The sequence below is a fragment of the Carcharodon carcharias genome, chromosome 26, assembly GCF_017639515.1.
Source record: "Carcharodon carcharias isolate sCarCar2 chromosome 26, sCarCar2.pri, whole genome shotgun sequence".
Lineage (NCBI taxonomy): Eukaryota > Metazoa > Chordata > Chondrichthyes > Lamniformes > Lamnidae > Carcharodon > Carcharodon carcharias.
In genome coordinates, this window is record NC_054492.1 from 12423198 (window position 1) to 12447116 (window position 23919).

Consider the following 23919-nt stretch of genomic DNA (forward strand, 5'->3'; position numbering starts at 1 on the left):
CCTAATTCAAATTATTTTCCTGCAAACAAAACCGACTTTGAATCACAGTGAGTCGGCTCTATTTATGAGAGTCGTGTAATTCTTTCAAATTACACCCCTGGAAGAGCAGTCCTTAACCACAAGATACCCCTTTGCTGTCTTTATTTATTGCGGCGCTTGTGCAGTAAACATCACTTCCTTGAACCATGAAACATGAGCAATGTTTTCGTTCAAATATAAACACCCCCTTTTCTTCCTCCCCCTCCAGTCAATAACAATTACGAGCTAGAAAGATTTCCCTTCAAGTTATGAGGGGAAGCAAGAACATAAAAGATATCCCTACCTCTTCGAATTTCAATGTGTACAATCACTGTGTATTGAGAGGGTTGAGTAAACTTCCTGGGTCGAAAAATTGGCAACAATTGTAACCATAGCAAACACAAAATGTTGCAAATAAGGAAAAAGACCAGGATCTCTTTGCCCCTAAACATTAGCCCCGTGTATGGTATTGTTTTTGATGTGTTTTTTTTAAAAACGCAAATAAATAGGCGCATGCGTTTGAAATGAGGGAGGCTGGAGGGAGAGGGAGAGGGAGAGACAGTTCGGCCGCCTGTACCTTGGCTTCAACTGTAGCGATCGAGCGCCGACTGTAGCATTTCGCCGACAAGGGCACCGAGACCAAAGGAGCTTTCCGCATTCCAGGGGGAGTTTGCTGTCAAGGCGGAAATCAAGGATAGGGGAAGGGGGGGTGGGGGGGGGGGGGAAGAATTTATTTTTTTATATATATCTGAAATAAGGTGTGAAGGGAGTTGTTGAGCCAGGGGCCTCCCCTCCCCTCAAGATCTCTACCCCCCCCCCCCCCACTCCCCTCTCCCTCCTCCCCTTGTCCTCTTCATCCAGCCGGCTTTGCCTTTCCTCCTTTGGAGGTGGATCTCGCTTCGTGAAGTCCCTGGTTTCCAAGTCGAAGGTGGTGGTGGTGGGGCTGGGTTGAGGGGGAGGGGGTGGGGGGGGGGGGGGGGGTCGGGGAGGGGTGGGGGGGGTTTGGCGGGAGGGGTTGGGGGAGGGAGGGAAGGGCAGAGAGAGAGAGAGAGAGAGAGATGGCTCGACCGAGGCCGAGAGACTACAAGGCTGGCGATCTGGTCTTTGCCAAGATGAAGGGCTACCCGCACTGGCCGGCGAGGGTGAGTAAAGCAGCAGCCGCAGCGGGAAGGTTGGCTGGCGGGGGGCGGGGGGTGGGGGGTGGAGAGAGAGCGGGGTCTGCTCTGAGACGGCGAGCGATGCTGTCTGCCTCCGGCCACTGATGCTCTTGTGGTGGAGACATCGGCCAAACGCCGCCAGCTTCTCCCTCCCTCTACTCGGTTGACATGTTTTTGTTGTGCTTACAAATGATTGTATAACCATTAGCATCTGGACTAGACTAAATTATCTCGTTCAGCAGCATTGAAAAGATTAAACTGATATATATAGAGATAGAAAGAGAGAGGGAAAGGTTAAATCTGAATTAATCTTGATAAAGGGATCGAATAACTACTGCAAATGGGGCTAAGGGACCAGATAATATGTTAACCCCAGTAGAGATGCATCAATTGATGTGACTCATTCTCACATTGAATGATTATTGCTGTAGGATCACCAAGATCATAAATAAAACTGTGCCAGTACGAGAACCGTAGTGTTACAGGTTTGTTGGTAGTCACAGTTAGGGAATATATCTTGGCCCGGCCCCAATTTGTATGGCACTATAATCATCCTGTGGTTGCCAAGTATTTTCATTGGCCCTAGGAAAATAAAGATGGTGATTAAACATTGGTATAGTAATGTTTTGGAACATCATGAGTAAAAGTGTGTTGCGTTGTGTGTGTGTGTGTTTTTTTTTGTCCTGCGTTGACAAGTGGTAAACAAGAAGCAAGGAATGATGTTCATCATTCTTAAATCAATATCACGTTGCTATGACTCATGTTGTCACACAAAATGTTTGCAGTCAGGTGTTGTTGGCAAGGTAGCTCGGAAGTGTGCAGCCTTTGAATTAAAAGCCAACATCCATCTGGCAGGCACGGTTTTTGAGGCCAGGTTTTCCTGATGTGGGTCGAGCGAGCATCGATCCTACGACGGGGAGTTATATATATAAAAAAAATGCTGCCTCTCAAAAATGTTGCCTTTTGATCAAGTCTGACTGCGCACCACGCAATGTGCCAGCCAGCCTGGTGTGTAACAGGTTCACGCAGAAAGTGTGAAAGCTGAATCGTGTATGTTCGATTATTCATGTGAGGATGTTGACATGCATTATTTTCAGGATTTGTCCGTCAGTCTCTCCCGAGATTCATTTTGCTTGTTCAAAGTGGGCGTTAAAGGCCGGTTGATTTTTTTTTGATTGGAGGGAGGGTTTTTTTTAACGTGACATTAATATCCAATATTAATATCCAAGGCGATTTAGAAATAATGGCCTGGATTTTCGCGAAGTTGTGGAGACTCCAGGGACTGTCGAAAATTGCGAGTCGGGACCAGGATCCAGAAGCCCCGCCCCTATTTCTGACATCCTATTTTCCATGGGGCTGGGGCGGGGGTTGTCATGATTTGGCACTAAGTTGACATCGGGGGCTATTAGGGGCCATGGGGGAGAGTGGGGTAGGGTTCAGGGTGAGGTTGGCATGAGTTGGCATGTTATGTGCATGGGGAGTGGCTGAGGGCTAGAGGGTGTAATGTTTAACAAAACAACTAGGACCAAGTTGCAGAGGACTGAGCGAGCCATTTACACTGCCCACCTTGGCACTTGGCAGCCCCTGTGGCTGCCTCCAGTCTCCTCTGGGGCATCAGGTCGACACCATCCCACACACCCCACCACCACCACCACCAAGAACAAAAAATTGCACCATTTTCCTAAGGCTGCGCCAAGCTGGGAAATTTCCCGACTTGAGCAGCCTGCCTTGGGAGCCAAGATCCATGTTAGGTTGGCATTTGCTTGTAATGTGATCTAACCAGAGTTTTTATGTTTGAAATGGTGCTAAATGAAAGAAGGAATATCAGGAACAACAGGAGGGATCAGCACTGGACCACTCACACCCAGCATTAGGCTGAAACCCTATCTGCGCACCCTGGGATGTCTAGCTGACTGTGATAAGACAACTACCTCCTTAGGCTCTGAGGCAGTTGCAGAATTGTGCCATTTGCTATGAGCATATTGGTGGATAACTTTAACCACAGAGATGACACTTAATATTGCATCCAGATGAGTTCTCTGCAATTTTTAGGCCTCTAAGTCTTTCCAAGCTAACATAGGTGAGATGTGCAATATCGCACAACTTCATGTCAACATGTACACCAGACAGGGTCAGCACTTGCATTTCCTTTCCCAATGAATAACAGGTAGCATGACTCTGCTTTTTCCCAATTTCATCACATTGTTCAATACCGTAAAGTCCAAGGGTTCATCAAATGCATCATGAGGCACTTAGACGTTATCCAGACCTCTGGGCTATATGCAATGCCTCTATAACCCCAAGGAGGGGAGGCGGTGAAGGGGGTTTGCATCATTGAGCATCCAGTTAATGATCAGGAGTGTTGTTGTCAGGAGCACTATGAACAAACCATGTTCATCCATCACCCTGTGCTCATTGAACTGCCATGGCTTCAAGTTGAACAATGACTCGATTTTAAAATTCTCATCCTGTTTACAAATCCCTCCATGGCCTCAAACCTCCCTTTCTCTGTATTCTTCTCCAACCCTACAACTGTCTGATAAATATGCTGCAATTCTGGCCTCTTGCACATCCCTGATTTTAATCACTCCATTGTTATTTTTTAAAGAAAAATTAAACCGATCTTTATTCCAGTAACGTGGACCTGCAGGCACAGAGCTGCGCACGTGCAAGGGAGGAGGGCAAGTCTCTCCTACCCTCAGAAATGGGGCTGAATCTCCCTGAAAACTACAAACACCCTCACCCTCAGACCCCCGCAGCAAGTGGGGCATCACTCCATTGTTGGTGGACTTGCCTTTATCTGTAGATTTTGAAATCTGACAATAAGTTTTATGTAAACGATCAGGTAAATGACTTATTGAAGTAAGTTCTGAAACTTTCCCCCTCCTAAACCTTTCTGCCTTTCTATCTTTCTTTCTTCCCTTAAGAGGCTCCTCAAAACCAACTTCTTTAGTTTTTAGTCATCAGCCTTAAATCTTGTTATATGGCTCAGTGTCAAATTTTGTTTGCTAATGCTCCTATCTGGGCTGTCTTGCAAGTCCAAGGACACTATATAAATGCAAGTTTGTTGTTATCAATATCTGCTTCCTAGGCAGCAGTCGCGATCCTTTCATTCTAATCAATCAAACCTGTTGCCCTTGGAGAGTTTGGCTACCCACTTCAACCTTGTGCCAACTGCAGACAGAAACAAAGAATAGACATTATGCAGCAACCAGAATTATTAAAGAGTATGTCAGTAGAATACTAAAACAATGCTTCAGAGGCCTTGACAGATCAGTGAGCCTCTTGCAGTTCAATTTGTCAGGGTCTCCCAAAAACATTGTATAATCATACAGCACAGAAGGAGGCTATTCAGCCCATTGTGTATGTGTTAACTCTTTGAAAGAGCTATCTAATTAGTTACACTGCTTTTCCCAAAGTCCTGCAAATGTTTCCATTTCAGGTACATCCAATTGCCTTTTGATCATGTTGCGTTGCATGCTGTGCAGCTTTCCAATACAGGGAAAACCAATCTTTCATGACCTCATCACATCTCAAAGTGCCTTACAGTCAAAACTGTCCCAATGAAGAGTAGTTACTGTTATACTGTAGGATTCATTTATTGGCCAAGAAGATGTTGCTGCAGGAAAAACTACTGTCATGAAAGTATAATAATTTTCATAATATTTTTCTTGTTTATTGTGAAGTAGGTTAATGGGGGTCAGTGTAGTTGGGTCTGTCTGTGTGTGATTTAAGTATATTTGGAGTCAAGTAGACTGCAAGCTATAACTCATCAGTAGAAGCTAGGTGCTTGACATGCTACTGAGTAAACATGGATGCTGGCTTAGCATGTAAGGTGTGAAGGAAATTTGCATTTTTAGATAGATGAATGGAGTTTTGGATTTCGAAGTGATTTTAGTCTGTTTACAACTAGTTAGATAAGCAAATCTAAGGAATGTGTTTATTTTTCCCAAAGGTTACTGACAATGTATAGTGACAACATGAAAGTTTTTATATTGTGAGGAAGATACAGTTTCAAAGACATATGAAACAATGGAATTTACATATTAAAAAGAGAGAAACATCGATAAAGGAGAATGAAGGGCTATGCATGAGGGGAAGGCCATGTAACATCTAACAGAAGTGTGTGAAATAGCCTTGATGAATTTGTGCATAAGTCTGCTGTCTACCAAAACTGAAGCTAGAGAAAAACCATTTGGAATTCCACTGCCCAGGGTATTGTGTTAATTTGCTGGATCTGTTTAAATCTAAAATCTATTTCGGACTGTTGTCTTAAAGGGAGTGTAACTGGGAGTCAGGTTAATTAGGAATTTTAGGAGTTATTATAGTAGTAATTTGTAGTCTTATGTAGGTGCTTGACATCTTTTATTTTGTTAATAAATTTTTAAATTTAATTTTAAAAAAATCTTTAAAGGTCTTGGTGGACTTATTACCTCTGAATTCAGTGCTTGCAACTCATAATAAGTACAAATTGAAAAACCATTGTGATAGTCCGAGCAAGTTTCCCTCATTGAGGTCCACCTGGCACACATCATCTGCTGCGTCATAACACTATTGCACCATGCATTTGTAGAAGTGTCATTCAGCCTCTATGACAGCAGATGGTAGAGGTGAGACTCCAGGAAAAGTGAAATGATCCTATTAATACCCCTGTCATCTCCACTTAGCCACAGCCACTGAAATGAGATTAGACATGCCAGAGAGAGGGCACGCAGTCAAATAGCCACAGCAACAGCACACATGGTCAATCCAGCTGAAAGGCCATTGGTGACCCTGCTCAAGGAAGTCTAATGCATGTACTCAATAAACCACCCAAACTACCATCGATGATTGTACTTTTTTTACTGTATTTTTTCTTGGGTTGGGATGTGAACATCACTGGTAAGTCCAGCATTTATTGCCCATCCACTATTGGCCTTGAGAAATTGATGGTGAGACACTGCTTGAGACACAGCAGTTCTTGTAGTGTAGGCACATCAACACATCATCCTGTTGGGGAGGGAGTTCCATATTTCTGATCCAGCAACAGTGAAGAAACGGTGATATAGTTCCAAGACAGGATGTTGTGTGACTTGCAAATGGTGGTGTTTCCATGTGTTTGCTACCCTTGTTATTCTAGGTGGTAGAGGTAGTGGGTTTGGAAAGTGCTGTTGAAGGAGCCTTGGCAAGTTACTGAAGTGCATCTTGTAGATGGCACACTGTGCTGCCACTTTGCACACGTGGTGGAGGGAGTGAGTGTTTAAGGTGGTGGATGGGTGCCGATCAAGTGGGCAAGTTTGTATTAGATGGTGTGGAGCTTTTTGAATGTTGTTAAAGTTCTACTCTTCAGGCAAGTGGAGAGTATTCCATCACACTTCTGACTTGCGCTAAAATAGAGACTTTGCGAAGTCAGAAGGTAATATGCTGCCAATTTATTCTGCATCATCAGAAAGAAACTCCCTGTATTTGCAGCTCTATTTTTGGTATTTGCATTTGAGTTTCATGTTTTCCTGCCTTGGTTTGGTGTGTATCTTCCCAATCCCATCCAGTGGATGGAGTGAGTGAGGGAATGATCAGTGGGTGCCCCTTGGATTGAGATAGCATTAGACTTCCTTGAGCAGGGTCACCCAATGGTCTTTCAACTGGATCGACCATGTGCGCTGTTGCTGTGGCTGTTTGACTGCGTGCCCTCTCTCTGGCATTTCAGTGGCTGCGGCTAAGTGGAGATGAAAGGGGTATTAATAGGATCATTTCACTTTTCCTGGAGTCTCATCTCTATCATCTGCTGTCATATACCTGTGCTGAGCACTCACTCAGCATGTCTGTTGGTGATGTGCAGGAGGAGACCATTGGGAATATGAAGCCCTTTGTTATGGCTTCCTCCATCTGACTTGTCAACATTTTGAATATTGATGAGATTAAAGGCACTATAAGTTGTTGATGTTGCCCATTGTAGGTAGGAGCCCATGGTCCCATACTAGCAATCTTTTTTTTGTTTTTTCTTTCATGGGATGTGGGCATTGCTGGCAAGATTGGCATTTGTTACCCATCCCTAATTGTCCTTGAACTGAATGACTTGCCAAACCAGTTCAGAATCAACCACATTGTTGTGGATCTGGAGTCACATGTAGGCCAGACCAGGTAAGGACAGCAGATTCCCTTCATTAAAGTGCACGAGTGAACTAGATGGGTTTTTTTGACAATAGTTTCATAGTCACCATTAATGAGACTAGCTTTATATTCCAGATTTATTGATTGAATTTAAATTCCACTTGCTGCTGTGGTTAGATTTGAATCCATGTGCCCAGAACATTAGTCTGGGCCTCTAGATTACTAGTCTAGTGACATTACCACAATGCCACCATTTCCCCATAATCTGAGCATTCATGAGAGATACTACATTTGTGAAGAGGATTCTTTCCAGCTGGGAACTTTACTCCTGATGTCTGTGAAGTTGCAACACCTTGAATGATGGACTGTTGTTTAGAGATACCTATGCAAAGTGCTTTTAGAATAGTTTTCTACCTTAAGGACATTATATAAGAAAGAACTTGTTTTTGTAAGGTGCTTTTCACAACATCGAGACATTCCAAAGCTCTTTATAGCCAATGACAAACTTGGTTGCATGTTGATGTTGCCTTTCTACAGCACTGTACAGAAGTAATTAGTGCACTACACATTTTACAGGGTTTGTTGGACAATGAAAGATGAGTCCAGCAGATGATTCTGCTCAGATCGCAATCCTGTTTTTGAAGGAGGCTGTTGGAGGTCTGAAATCCCCCAGGAGGCCTGTCTCTTAGAAAAACTCTGCTCCTCCGCTGCCATCACTGGCTACACTTCAGTCGTCTCATAACTCACTCAAACCTCCTTCCTCAAACTCCCAGGCTGCACATGCTGCTGCTGCTCTAAGGTGCTGATTTGTTCAGGGCCTTTCTGACTTCTGCCTGGGTTACCTGTAGAAAAACAAGTGTCTGGAGGTGGTGGTGTAATGGTATTATCACTGGACTCATATTCTAGAGACCCAGGGTGATGGTTTGGGGAAACTGGGTTTGAATGCCACCACAGCAGATGGTGAAATTTGAATTCAATAAAAATAAATCTTGAATTAAAAGTCTAATGATGACCCTGAAACTGTTGTTGATTATCTTAAAAACCCACCTGATTCACTCATGTCCTTTAGGGAAAGAAAGGTGCTGGTCTGGCATACATGTGACTCCAGACCCACAGCAATGCCCTCTGACCAAGATGGGCAATAAATGCTGGCCCAGCCAGTATGCCCATATCCCATGAATGGATAAAAAAATCAATTTATTAGAATGCTGCACACCACTCATCATAATGCTATGTGCCAAGGTACAATACTTGAGGTTGTGTCTGTTGATGGTAAGGAAGGAAGGGTAGAAGAGATAGCAGGAGAAGGGTGGCATTAGCTGCTTTCTGCCTCCTCCCTTTAAGTGCTCTGCTCCAATGATTTGCAGTATGGCCTCCTAGAGCAGAGTCAGCAGCCTTAAATTTCTGGGCCTCTTCCTGTGTGGGTTTACTTCCTTTGGTTAAAAGAAAGACTCACATTGATAGAGGATTTGTCATAACCACAGAACATCACAAAGTCCTTTACAGCCAATAAGTACATTTTGATGTGTACTCACTGTTGTAAAGGGAACACAGCAGCCAATTTATGCACAGCTCGCTCTCTCAAACAGCAATGTGATAATCAAATAACCTGTTTGGTGATGCTGATTGAGAGATAAATATTGGACAGGACATGGGGGATTACTCCTCTGCTCTTCATCAAAGTATTGCCATGGGATCTTTTATGTCCACCTAAAAGGGCAGAGAGGGAGAAAGATGATGCCTCTGATAATGTTGCACTCCCTTAGTACTGCACTGGAGCATGGATTTTTGTGTTTAAGTCTCAGGATAGAACTTGAACCCATAGCTTTATGATTCAGAGGTGAGAGTGCCATCAACTGAGCTGACTTGTGCTGCAAGCCAAGAAATTATTTTAGGTGTTCTGAATGATATAGTTGAAGAGTCATACGGACTCGAAACGTTAACTGTGTTCCTCTCCGCAGATGCTGTCAGACCTGCTGAGGTGTTCCAGTATTTTTGTCTTTGTTTTGTGACAGTAGTTCCAGTTGTTCTCTTCTGTTATATACCCTTGCATTGTAAGCAAAGAGCTTTAAGGTCAGCTGAATACGTTGCCTAGGGGCAGAAGTCAATCTGTAATAGGTGGTGAATGTACTTTGCTCATCTACATGGTACAGGGGGATTTTGGCTCAATTTACACCTCTTGAATCTGGCATTGAGACAGTGCCTTTGTTTAAGTGGAAGTAAGAGATCCCATGGCACAATTGCAAAGCAGAGCATTGGAGTGCTCCGAGTGTCCTGGCCAATATTTATGCCTTAACCAACATCACTAAAAACAGATGAATCTAGCCATTCATCAGGGTATTTGTGAGAGCTTGCTGTCTGCAAATTGGCAGCTGTGTTTTCTACATTACAAGAGTGACTATACTTCAGAAGCATTTAATTAGTTTTACAGCTTCATTGGCTATAAAATGCCCTGAGCTTGTAAAAGGACATATATAGATACAAGTCTTTCTATTTTTAATAAAAGATTTTTTAGGTCTGGAAACTGCTGTATGCCTATGTTTCTTGGATGGTGTAGATGGCATTTACTTTTGCCATACACTCTCCCCAGACTTGCTGCACTGAAGCCCCAAGAGGAGGTTTTAATCAGGTGTCGAACATGGTAACCAATTGGTCACAAGCTCCAGGACTGCACTAGGTGTATTCTTAAGCTCAGCATTAGTGCTCACTCACTAAATGAATCCCATGTCTCTAATTAGCATGAATTTATCTTTTTTGCATAATACTGAGTCATGCAATAACCATGAGACCTCTCATTGTGCGTATTGTAATCTTGCATATTCTCATTTATTCTCTTTCAGAAGATGAGCTGAGTAGCACTCTAGTGAGACAAGGTCAATTGTAAACCCACAACCCAGTCTACTTTACATATAACACATGAACAAACAGCATACGGTGCAGGATTTTTGGATCACTGATTTCCCGCCCCACTATCCAAAGAGTTTGTAGGGAACGCATCCCTGTTTATATCGGCTGCCCTGCAGCCATTTAAAGTTTGGCTGGGTGTAAATTGGCTAAGGATGAAACTTCCACCCCCATCTGGGGAGAAAGTCGCACCTTAGAGAGCTGCTGGCCAATCAGATGGCCGTCCCAGCAGCGCCCGTTTTGAGCAGTGGCCATTGCTGGGAACCACAGGCAGTTTCGAAGAAGATGAGCTAGTGGAGGCTGAACTGAAGGTAAGTCCAGGATATCAGCGGGGCCTAGCTGACCGATCCCGGTGAGGGAGTTGGGGGATTTGAGAGGCTTCGGGGGTTTGGGAAGGTGAAGGAGGGCATGACTCTGGGGAGGTTTTGCCTTCGATGGCCACTGAGGACCTCCAAAGAAGGTGACCTATCCCCCCCCCCACCCTTGCCTGATATCAGCCCACACAGCTAAAGCTGCCAGGCTACCCACTGGGCATGAGCCTCCCCTTGCTTAGGCTAAAATAGTGGCAGGGCAGGATGAGGCACTTAAGTGTAAATGTTACTTGAATGTATTAATAAACCCAACTTTCTCAAACTGATATGATATGCTTCTGATGAAGGACATTTCTTGACTACATTTCTATCATAACCCCTCTGATCTTATACTCTAGGCTCCAGCCAACAGAGGATAATATCCCGTAAGCCTTCTTGACAACCTTATCTACTTGTCCTTTGACCTTCAGGGATCGGTAGATATAGACTCCAAAGTCTCTTTGTTCCTCTTCACTTCTCAGAATTCATCCATTGTGTATTCCTTGCCTTGTTTGTCCTCCCAAGACATTTCTCTGAATTGAATTCCATTTGCTACCCACCTGCCATTCCATTGATATCTTCCTGCAGTCTACAGTTTTCTTCCTCACTGTCAACCACATGGCCAATTTTCATATTATCTGCAAACTTCTTTATCATGCCCCCTACATTTAAGTCTAAATCATTGATACATATCAAGAATAGCAAGGGACCTAGCACTGAGCCCTGCAGAACCCACTGGGAACAGCCCTCCAGTCATAAAAACATCCATTAACCAAAATCTTTGCTTCATAACATTAACAAGTTTGCATCCAACTTGCTACTTTCTCTTCAATCCCATGAGCTTTTAATTTACTGATCAGCCTACAATGTGGGACCTTGTGTTACGATCAATTAGGGAGCATTAATATTTAAAAGGAAATCCAAATATCTCATTTTAACCAATAAAACCATGCCACAAGGTTTCATTTTATTTTTAACCAAAACAAACTTTATTATATAAACAAAACAAGTGCTATTAACATAACAAAATGGTTTATGACTATGTATGTTATGTAGTCAGATTTACTTCCTGTTTTCTCAAAGAATTCTCTTAAATGACATATCAATCTTAAAGTTATTTTACCCATAAGTATGATATAGTCCTCTGGAGAATTTTCTACAGCTCTAGCTATTCTCAAAGGTAAAACTTTAATTTATCTTCTCTTGACTGTGGAGGCTCAGTTCCTTGTTCTGGTTACTTTTCAAATACTTCCAAGCTAATATGTTAGTTACTTCCCGTTGCAGTAAGATACCGTTGAGGTCCACTGTAGATTCTCCCACTAGCTTCAAACTAGACAATCTTCTAGCTTCTAGCTTCACGAGAGTCAAACTGAAATTAAGCCTCATCCGCTTTCTATGTGATCAATGATGAAGTTAGTGTTTTAGTCTGCTTACAGTGCAGGTCTGTCTAACTGTCATTTATTTTGGATAACTTTTCTCATTGAGCTGCAAACCACACAAGGTCCAAACTGCAACTGAAAAACTATCCCAGCAAACACCCAGATAAATTGAAACCAGGGAACCTTCCTAAGCTCCACCCATATCCATGACAATGTGGACTGCTCTGGGCTATCCTCAATTAGACCTTTAGTTAATTATCCCTCATTTATCTTTTTTTGTACTGATGAAGTAACTGGGTTTTTACAACCTATCAGGGTGAATTGAATTCTTTTAAACTAATTTAGCTCTAACTCCCAAAACAAAAAAAAAACCTCTCTGGACTGCACTTCTTTCCAAGCAGCATAGACATCACAGCCTGGATTTTCATCCTTGAGGCGGGTAATGGGGGCAGGTAATGGGGGTCAGGAAAATTCCCGGCTTCAGTAGAAAGTGCCTGCAAAAATATTATCTTCATAGTCAGTGGTGGAGGAGGGGGGTTCTGGCTGGAGTTGGGTCAGCCGACCAGGAAGAAGTTTGGAGGCAGCCACAGGATTGCCAGGTGTGGAGGCAAGCTGCTTAAAAGGCCCACCTCGGTGCTGTGGCACTTTGTCCCAGTTAAAATAAGAAACACAAAGGCCCTCCAGCCCTCATTCCTCACACCCCCTCACTCTGCAAACACTCTCCATGCCCCATCCATGCAACCTCATGCCCCCAACCCACCCATGGCCCCTCATGCCCCTATGCCAAGCACTGCCCTTTCACCCACCCTCATGGTCCCTCATGTCCCCTGTGCCAAGTTTTTCCCTTCCAACCACCCCTATGGCCCATCACTCCCCCTATCCCAAGCCATGGCTCTCACATGCCCATTGACCCACTATGTATTGTCTGGGACCAACGAACACTGTAATGACTGTAGGATGGGTAAAAAAAGCTTTTTAAAAATAATTTATTAATAATTTTCACCTATGTTGAAAAAGTCATTTCACTAGTGTCAATCATCGAGACATATAAATTATCAACAACAAAAAGCACAAACGCTTGAAACCACTTGATGTTGTGTAAACAAATATTATGATATTGACTGCAGAGATCGAAGACCCTGAGCTGTCAATCAAACAGTTTTTTTTTTTCTCTGGGGTGAAGCTGTTTCAAGGCTTAAAGGTTGTTTGGGCTCTCAGTCAAGCCTTATTATGTATGCTTGGCTAAGAGCCCAGATAAGCATACTCTTTGCCTCCTGTCTGTTAACCAATCCTCTGTCCATGCTAATATATTACCCAACTCCATGAGCCCTTAATTTGCCTATTAACCTTATGTGTGGCACCTTATCAAATGCCTTTTGCAAATCCAGGTATAATACATCTACTGGTTCCCCTTGATTTACCCTACTATGTCCATCCTCAAAAAACTGTAATAAATTTGTCAAATCTGATTTACCTTTCCTAAAACCATGTCTGATCATACTATGATTTTCTAAGTGCATTAAAACTTTCTTAATAATAGATTCCAGCACTTTCCTGATGACTGATGTCATTGCAAACTGGCCTGTAGTTTCCTGTTTTCTTTCTCCCTCCTTTCTTGAATAGCGGTGTAATATTTGCTACCTTCCAATCTGCTGCGAGTTTCCCATTGCGGGTAGGCATCTTATACTGATCAGGAATTTTCATGGATCCCAACCAGCTTCTTTAGGATTCATGGTTCATGACCTTTCAGAAGAGTTGTGAACCTTAGTCTAGATTCAGGAACCTTTTGAAAGGTATGTTTAAATGGTCTTACTCATGCCCCTTCCATGAATCCCTGCCCCTTCCATGGCCACTCATCCAGTATGCACTATGTACAGAACCAATGAGCCATATAATAACAATGGAAATTCTTGAAATGCTTATGAAACAAAACAACTATTTAGGAACCTGCATTGATAAAAAAAAACTGTTGCTCTTACAACCTGATAAAAGTGTCAATCATAAACTATCATTCATAGTCTCATTAACAGAAGATTTGTCCCACTTCACACCTGTTAATCTTGTTCAAATAAAGGTATTGAAAAAACATATCAAAGAGAGAACAATTTATTATAACCTCATAAAGATGTCAATTAATCAAAGCTAACACCACTTCATGGTATGTAAACAGGCCCCTGCTGAGCTAATCCACTAATGAGCCTTGGAGTTCAGCCAAGCATTCATAATGAGGCCACCTTGAAAGACAAGTGTCTGACCATCTGTTTCTGTTGCGACAATTCCCATCTCATTAGTGAAAATCCAGCTTCCTTTCCTCATTCCCCATAATAATTATCCACTCTCTGCTTCTAAGGGACTAACATTTACTTTAGCTACTCTCTTCTTTTATATACTTTTAAAGGTACTTACAATTTGTTTTTATATTCCTGGCTAGTTTACCCTCATATTCTATTTTTCCCCTTTTCATCAGCTTTTTGGTGGCTCTTTGCTGGTTTCTAAAACATTCCCAACCTTCAGATTTTCTACCATCCTTTCCTCTTTAATAATATCCTTAACATCCTGAGTAAGCCATAGATGGATCTTTCTTGCGGAGCTTTTCTTTTTCAATCTTTTCGTTGAAGATTTTGAATTGTTTCTTTATATGTTTCTCACTGTTTATTTATGGCCATACCTTTTAATCTATTTACCCAATCAAACTTAGCCAGTTCTCCCCTCATACCTATGTAATTGTCTTTGGTTAGTTTTCAGATTCTTTTTGTGACTTTAGTAAGTTTCAAACTTAACACCGAATTCAATTGTATTATCACTAGTTGCCAGTGGATCTTTTAAAATGGACAGGATTTTCCCCTGGGCGGGACAGTCCAGGAATGGCCACAAGACAGGCCGCTGCCTGCGATTGGGCTCTGACCACGATTTCACACTGGCTGGCCAATTAACGGCTGGCCAGCGTGAAATGCGCACTAAGAGCCTTGGCACTGCCGGGGTGGGGGCAGGAGGAGCGTGAGCGCTGAAGCTTGTGCATGTGCGGGGGGAGCGCGCACTGAAAGCTCCCTGAAGGCACAGAGCTGCCTCAGGGAGTTGAAGAATTTTAAATATAGAAATAAACATTTTACAAATGATAGAAACATGTCCCCACATATGACTCAGTCACATGAAGAGGGACATGTAAAAAACGATGTTAAAAATGTTTTATTAGTTTTTTTAGTAATCATTGGAAACCTCACCCCATCCGAATGGTTGAGTGGCAGTGAAAAATACAAATCAATTAATTGCTTAAGGGCCTTATTAGGCCTCTTAATTGTCGGCGGGCGTGCTGCCGCCTCTTGCCCACACCCGCCAACTGAAAGATCGCAAGAGTGCGCGATGACGTTGGGACGCTTGTCAATGTCATCGCACATTATGTCACTCCCATTTGGGTTGGGCACGCACCCGCCTGCGGGGTGAAAAATTCTGCCCTATGAGATTACTAACTAATCCTGCCTCATTACACAACATTAGATCTAAAATAACTTTATCCCTAGTTGGTTCCACAATGTATTGCTCCAGGAAAATGTCATCAAAATATTGTACAAGTTCATCTTCTGGACCACCCTTGCCAATTTGATTGGCCCACACTGTATGAAGTTCCTCAAAATTATTACATTGCCTTTGATACATGTTCCACTAATTTCCTGTTTAATGCTCCGTTCAACAAGCTACATAGCTACTGCAAGGAGGCCTGTAAATTACTCCCACCAGCGTTTTCTGACTCCTGCACATGTGCTGATTCCGCTTCATGATCTTCTGAGTCAAGATCCTTCCTCATTAATGTCCTTATGTCATCCTTTACTATCAGGGCTACCCTTCATCCTTTGCCATTCTGTCTGTCTTTTCAAAATAATGGGTAGGATTTTCCAGTCCCGCCGACCGCAGGAATTGTCACAATGGGATGCAAAATTTGATGGACCAGCAGAAGGAATGTATTTTTGACTTTGGGTGGGAAAATTGTGCCCGGTGTGTATCCTGGCATATTTATTTTCCAACATTGGTCACCATGTAACCATGTCTCTAACGGTGATTAGAGCTAAACTATTTATTTTTATTTGTGCCACCATTCCATCGATTTTATTGCAAATACTTCACGCATTCAGATAAAAAGTCTTTCGTTTACTTTTTTACTACTATTCCCTGCACGGACCTTACTCATTGATGCATAATTACTGTTAAACTCTGCCCCTTCCTGTCCTCTGCTTGTTTGTACCTGCATCACTACACTGTTCTGTTGCCTCTTTGGATTTTTAAATATCTCGCCACCTGAACACCACCACCGCATGCACCACCCCCCTTCCCCACCCCACCACCTCCCTGGTAGTTTAAAGCCCTATCCACAGCCCAAGTTATATGATCTGCCAGGACACTAGTACCAGCCCAGATTAAGTGGAGCTCATCTCAATGGAATGGCTTTGTCTTTCCTGACTCCTGGTGTCAGTGCCGGATGGATTGAAACCCTTTCTTTCCACACCATTTTTTCAGCCACATGCTTGACCCTGTAACAGTCAGCACATGGCTCAGGTAATAATCTAGAGGTGATTACTTTTGATGTTCTGTGATTTAATTTGCATCCTAACTCCTTAAACTCTCCCTATAGAACTTCATTCCTAGTCCTACCTATATTGTTAATTCCTACATGGACTATGACAACTGAATCCTCCCCCTTTCACTCCAAGTTCAGTTCTAGCCACGAGGTGATGTCCTTAACCCTGATATGACCAGGCAACACAGCCTTCGGAGCTCCCGATTGTGGCTACTATCCCCCTGACTATACTGTCCTCTATCACTACCATGATCTTTTCTGCTCCCTCACTTGAATGGCATACTGCACTATGGTACCATAGTCAGTTTACTCAACCACCCTGCAGTCATTCTTCTTGTCCACACAGATAACAAGCATCTTGTACCCTATTGGTCAAAGTCAAGGGCTGATGATCCTTCATCACTACCTGCTGGATCCCCATACATGCCTGACTTGCACTCACACCCTCCTGTCCTTGACCATTGACCAACTCTAAAGTTCTACGTAACCCAAAGGGGTGTGACTGCCTCTTGGATCAAAGTGTCCTGGTTACCTTTCCCCCTCCCTGATGTTCTTCAACATCTGCAACTCAGACTCCAGCTCAGGTCAATAATTTGTGCTCAATCCCATGACTTCATCTTTAGCTGACAAAGTCCCTCATAAGAGACTATCAGATGTTTCCTGGAAGTCTGTATGAATAACATTCATAGACATTCCTCTGTCCACTACTTCAGCCACCTCTTTAAAAAATTCTACAGGCTGATCAGGCATGACATACTCTTTACAATTCTATGCTGGCTCTCTCTGATCGGCGAACATTTTCAAGGTGTTTAATTATCTTTAATTATCCTTCTCCTTAATTATAGACTCTTGCACTTTCCTGTCAACAGATGTTAGGCTAACTGGTTTGTAATTCCCTGCTTTCCTTCTGTCACCTTTCTTAAACAACAAACATGCACATTTTTTCCAATCTAAAGGAACTGTTCCCAAGTCAAGAAAACTTTGGAAGTTTACTTTTAGGGCAGCTGCAGTGTGTCCACACCAGTGCACAGACTGGGAATAGCCAAACTTGTTCTATTAAATCTGCTTACCACATTGAGTTGAATCAGTAGCCAGGCTCTGTATTGCTCATAATGGGCATCTGTAGGTAATGCTATGGGCGGGGGTTGATTGGAATGAGCACACCTTATGCCTAAGGCTGTGCTACACCTATCAAGTATAACACCCAGCAGAACATAGGTCCTTCCAAAGCTCAGGAGCTTGTTGTTCTCAAAGTGGAAAATAGAAACCAGAAGCTATAGCTCAGAAGTCATTGGTAATCTGGTATTGAGACCCTGTACTAATCACATGCCAAAGAGCAGGAATATGTTGGAATGTAGAATAATGCTCATAATTTTCATATGCTGACAAATTGATTTGGAAAGAGTGGCTTGTGGAAGCTGCAACGTTGAAGGTATTAAAGAATTTGAAATCTAAAGCACACCATCCAGCAGATTTCCCTGCTTTTCACCCCCTTAGTCAGGAGCTGTGTGCTGCCCGTCCAGGCCCAGGAAGGCTGTTATTACTGTTTAAGGTCACTAACATTCCCTGGAGACATTCCTAGTGCAGGCCTACTACCTAGCAGAGCCTAGGAAGGTAGAAGAGCCAGCGAAAGTGAGGCCAGTCTGCAGGCCCCTATGCCTTGAAGCTACTCATCAAAACTGAGGAATTGGGACCTTTGGTTGAAAATAGCGATTGATTTAAGATGTTGATATGACTGCAACATCCAGGGGGCGTTAGAAAATTCCAGCCTCCATTTCTTGGCCTTTGCTCACTTAATGACTGGGATCTTTTCTCCATGCTACATAGGAATAGGAGTAGGCCAGTCAGCCCATTGATCCTGTTCTGTCATTCAAGTAGATCATGGCTGATCTATACCTCAGCTTCAATTTACCTTCTTTGATCAACATCCCTAAGCACTGTGTAGCACCAAATTGGGCTTTTTCCAAGGGCGGGGAGTCTGAGGGGAATTAAATTTCGAGCATGTGTATTGCCGGCATTGATGCATTCCTAACTTTCATATAAAAAAGGCATTCTGCCAGAAGCAATAGAGTATTAGCCTGCACTGTCCAGGCAGACTGCTACTTTGCTTTGCTACAGAAGTTCCCAGTGTACAGTAACTTTGGATTTAGTGCTCCACTCACGTTGGGGGGAAAGACAAGAACAGGAAAGAACTGCCAGAACAGTTGATATGCATGGCTTATTGTGAGCTCCTGCCACTATGCAACATTTTGAGTCTACCAGCTAAGGATTGACTACCAGAGAAAGATAAATACCTTTGAGCATCTCACCTTGTTCTACCCCATCTCTCCTCTCATTTAAAGTCCTGGTTCTCTATTGCCCACTCAAGTACTGTGCCATTTTTCTCAATTAACTACCTTCACTGCTTTCCTCAATCAGCCTCTGGATCGAGCGGTTTCTCATCCTGGGCGATCTTAGTTTCCACCTCAATTCATTGTGTTCTTTCACCTCTGAGTTAAGTGCCCTCCTATCCTCTCTTAATCTCACCCTCCATGTAAACTCCCCAACCCATGTTCATGGCCATATGCTTGACTTGTCATTTTGCATGGCCTTTCACACCTCAAATCAACGGTTTGGCCACTTCTGGGAAAAAAAAATCCATATCTTCAGGACCTCGACCTATTCATAGAGCTTTGGACCTTTTTTAGCTAAAATCAGCCAGCTCACACAGTACATCCAAGATACCTCCTTTTCTGCCAAAGAGACAAACTGATCTCTTCCTGAGAGAGATTTGGTTCTCTTTACAATAATTTTCTGTGTTCCCCTTTCTGTCTCTGTCTCTTTGCGTCTGTGTGCTGTACACCTTCACCCTGCAGCTCTCCTACTTGTGGCTCTCCTTTCTGTTTGCCAGCCACAATGTCTTAACTTCCTTCCTGTTGGTACTGCTTCTAGGTCAAGGATCGCTTCTAGGTCATGGACCAGTTTTCCTATTATCCAAGAAAATTGCGGTTGATGCCTTTACAGTTGATGAAAGCTCTTAAAAGTCCTTTTCAAACATTCTTAAAAACAATTGCAGATTCCACAGACATTTTAAAGAGATTATAAATTTTCCTCACTGTACTGCATCCAGGTCAAAGGTCATCATACTCTTGCATTGCCATTCAAGACTATGTGCACAAATAACATGCCCAATCTAAACAGAAAATGGTTTTATTCTCTGTCTTCAGCTGATGTGCAACCATCAGCACAGAATTATGGGCATACAGAATGCTTCCTATACCAAGAATTGCCATGATATGTCAATTGAAGTGGAAGCAAGAACAGAAGGGTGGCTTCTAGGAGACCAATGCCACTTTCTCCAGCTACAAATTATGACCCCTTACATCAAAGTGGAGATAAACAAATTTCATTTGCCATAACTGTACCCTGCACAAATGCCTCACCATGGAGCTTTGCAATGCAACCAGCATGTCTTTGACCAATGGGGATCTTGAACAGTTCTTTAGCTATCTTGGTCAATCTGTGGTGTCGCACAGTACAGCTTCCTCTCTGCGGTATGCAAAATAATTATCTCCAGGCGCCCAATAACTTTCCTTCAAAGTGGACTTACCATGGAGGTCAAAGATCCAGGATGGTGAGGATGCAGCTCAGCAGGATGGTGAATATGCTGAAAAGAGGTTAAGTGTTGCATCACATGTGCAGCAAAGAAAGCTGATACCTTAGGCAGTGAATCACAAGCAATGTTGTAAGGCACTTATCTCATGGATTTGCCCTACTCACCTCTTGGAAGGTTTCCTGAGGCCTGGAAACCTGGCTGACATGAGTCAAATGTAGAAAGACTGTTAGAATGAAGGCATTATAATATTTTAATGTCCAGTTGCCTCTCCATGAGCAGATTGGTCACCCATCAATGATCCTGCCATTCGGCCTCAGTTAAAACAGCAGTTGGATGGATTCAGTTCTTGTTTCAGATTTTTTTGAATTTTAACTTCTAAGCCAACTCCAATCTGTCCATTTTTGGGGAGTTAAGATTTAGTGCAATGATATTGACCATCTGCTGGGGGAAGCCTCCATCCTCCATTTCCTTCTCTTCTATCCCAATATGGCAAGAATGGCTGCCTTCAGTGAAGTCCTTGAATTGTTTAAGACTAATCACCGGTATGGTATTATTGCTGCTAGCTATAGCCCATCTTATCTTTAAGTAGAAGACTAATGTCACGATATTGAAACTACATAAAGCAATGACCATTCTTACCTTAGCTGGTTGCTTGAGGCATTGAAACCTTCCATATACTCCTCCAGGCCTCATTTGTTCAGGAGTCAGGGATGACTCTCCATGCCTCTTCTTTCTCTTGGACCTTGTAGCAAACTCTGGCTTTTTTATTGTAAGAAAGGCTCTATTGTTTTGGAGCATTGCCAAGTACCCCTGGTATCCCTGCCTTTTTATGACAGAGCGTTAAATGGCTACTTGGTGCCATCAGCTGGTTTAGGCCAGGAGTATTGAGTCTTTCACTGCATTACCTGCTATGTGAGTTACAGTGCTTTTATATTATTTAAAAAAAGGTAATATAGAACTTGAGTATTGCTGAAAAAAGAGATGTGCTATTGAAGTTTTTCACCTTGCACTCATCAGGACAGATTTGCAAGAATGCCACTTGTAAAAGGGACAGCAATTTATATTGCATGAGAAGAGAATAGTGATTAGTTGGCAAATGGGCTCTGATCATGTGAGCACCTCTGCCAATTGGAGTCCATTTGGCAACCAATCAGCACTCTTCTTATGCAGTATAAAGTGTTACTCCCTTTATAATTGGTATTTTTGTGAATTTGTCCTGATGAGTGCAAGATGAAAAGCTTTGATAGCATGTCTCTTTTCTCAGCAATTTTAAAAAGTGGTTAATGAGCATGCTCAACGGCCACAAAGATTCAACCTCTCACTATTGTAAACACAGTAATTTCTAGCATTTAATTATGCATTGTGAATGATAGGCAACACTATCAAACATTACTGACGCCATTGGATCAGCACTGTTGTCCACAAGCTGAGTAGCATTTCTTTTGTGTGAGCATATAGAGTCAGTCAGTCATGAAAGATTGTTTTATCATAAGGGGAATCAGCAAATCATATCTTGCCCTCACTTGATTGTGTTCTTTCCAGGTAGTGATCATGAGCACTAGCTGATTATGTCCCAAAAGTGCTCAAGAGTGAGGTGAATTTCCAGTGTTAGCTATATTCTAGATATAGCCATACAGAGCTTTGCATTGTTCATGCCTTCCAAAAAAGGTATAATGATTGCCAAGATAACATTCAGTAAAAACATCTTTATGGCATCCCATTATAATATCAACATTGACAATTCCCTATCGATAGATTATATTATCTTAAGCTGCGACAGACATTTAGTTTAATATGATGTTTGACTGTAGGAGCTGTATATTGTGGCCATAAAACTTGATGTTTTATGTATGTCCCATTTATCATTGACTACTAAAATAGTCTGAATGTATATTGCTCCCAGCTAGAAACAATATTAATGTTTAGAATTAAAAATATTTAATGCATGGATTTCTGAGTATTTTCTGCAAATGATATGGGAAAGCTAATATTATGCAGGCCTACATTGTTTAAATATCCTGCACCATTGCTTTCTGATTCATTATTCATCCCATTGTAAATATTTTCTGGAAACTGCGGAAAACACAGCAGGGTTGTTAATATCAGGGTTGACATTTTTTTTCAAGCACTTTTGAGAAACGCTTGGAAGTGATTTGGAAAATAACAATCAATCACCTGGCATCCTTTTGTGCAAGACTTTTCCTCACCGCACAGTCCAATTTAGTAGTGTGGTCTTGCTTAAAGGTAAAAGGTAGCAAATAGTGAAAGGCTAGGGTGACTGAATGAAAGAAAAGGAACTTGCTTTTGTATAGCACCTTTCACAACCTCAGCACATCACAGCCAATGAAACTTTGAAGTGCAGTAACTGTTGTAGGAGACACGTCAGCCAACTTGCAGAGAGCAAGGTCCTGCAAACAGCAATGTGATAAATGACCGGATCATCTTTTTTTTTTGTGATATGGTTTGAGCGGTAAATATTGACCAAGAAACCAGGGAGAACACTACTTCTTTTCTTCAAGTAGTTCCACACATCCACCAACTCCACAATGTTGTATGCCATGGGGATAATTTTTTATCTGATTTGCTTATCTAATGAGGCTCAGATGGAACACTGGTTTATACCCATCTCCGATGTTATACCATTCACTTCAATAGAGAGTAAAATCCGGTGGGGAATAAAATCAGCGATTTTTTTCATATCATGAAGGTGTCCAACAGTCAGGTCAGATTAAAATTGCTGATACAGTTTAGCCTGTTAATTTGGTGTTGCTTAATTCAAGTTGGCTGTGCATTCGAATTGGCTGAACATTCAAATTTACCTAATACAAGAAAAACTAAATCACCAGTGCAAGTCTGTGTCAGCTCTGTGTTTACAATGTACTACCTGCATGAGCTTCACCTCTCTAATTGATTGATGATATGGCAGATGAGGCCTCGGTTTACTGCTTCACCCGAAATATGGCACTTCTAACTTGATACTTGGTACTTGATCGGTACTGCGCTAGAGTGTCAGCTTAGATTTTGTACTCAAATTCCTGGAGTGGGACTTGTATTGAATTAGTCTCAAATAACAGGCAGTTTAGATGAGAAGCAAAAATGAGCTTTCAGGTTGGAAACAAACCATTGTAAACACACAAAGTGTGGTAAATTGTGTTGATGAAGCTTCAGGCATAGATAATCACACGGGAATTTGATACCATTGTGATAGCTGGGACATGGTTCAAAAAAGTGTGGGACTGAGTTCCAAATATTCCAGGATACAATGTGTTCAGGAAAGAAAGGAGAAGAGATGACAGTATTAGTTAAGGAGAATGTTATGGTGCTGGAGAGAGGATTTCCCAGAGGGGCCAAGGACAGAATCTATTTAGCTTGAATTAAGAAATAAAGGTACCATTACGCTGCTGTGTGTATTCTATAGGCCATTAACTAGTGGGAAGGGTAAGAGGTTACATTTGCAGGGAAATTACAGAGATATGCAAAAGCTATAGATTAGTGATAATGGAGGGCTTAAATTATTCTAATAAACACTGGGATGATAATCTAAAGGACAGATGGGGGACAAATTTTTTGTTGAAGAGCATTTAGGAGAATTTTCTTGATCACTATGTTTCTAGCTCAACAACGAAGGAGGCATTGCTGAATCTGGTTCTGGGCAATGAGGTGGGACAAGTGGATCATGGGTCAGTAGAGGAACACTTAGGGAACAGTGATCATAGTATCATAAGGTTTAGATTAGCTATGGAGAAGGACATGAGGAAAACTTATTGATGCATCGAGTGGTTAGAATCTGTTACCTGAGAGTGTGGTAGAGGCAGATTCAACTATGGCTTTCAAAAGGGAATTAAATAATCATCTG

The 23919-nt window shown here is 42.3% G+C and overlaps 1 protein-coding gene across 1 annotated transcript in view; it reads left to right on the forward strand.

Annotated features, from left to right (window-relative positions):
• Positions 1–1043: 1043 nt before the first annotated feature.
• hdgfl3 (HDGF like 3) overlaps positions 1044–23919 on the forward strand; it is a 125651-nt gene continuing 102775 nt past the window's right edge. Inside the window, exon 1 of the mRNA XM_041175126.1 lies at positions 1044–1160. Within this exon, the coding sequence (XP_041031060.1) occupies positions 1077–1160 (84 nt within the window). The 5' untranslated portion in view covers positions 1044–1076. The remainder of the gene's footprint in view (positions 1161–23919) is intronic.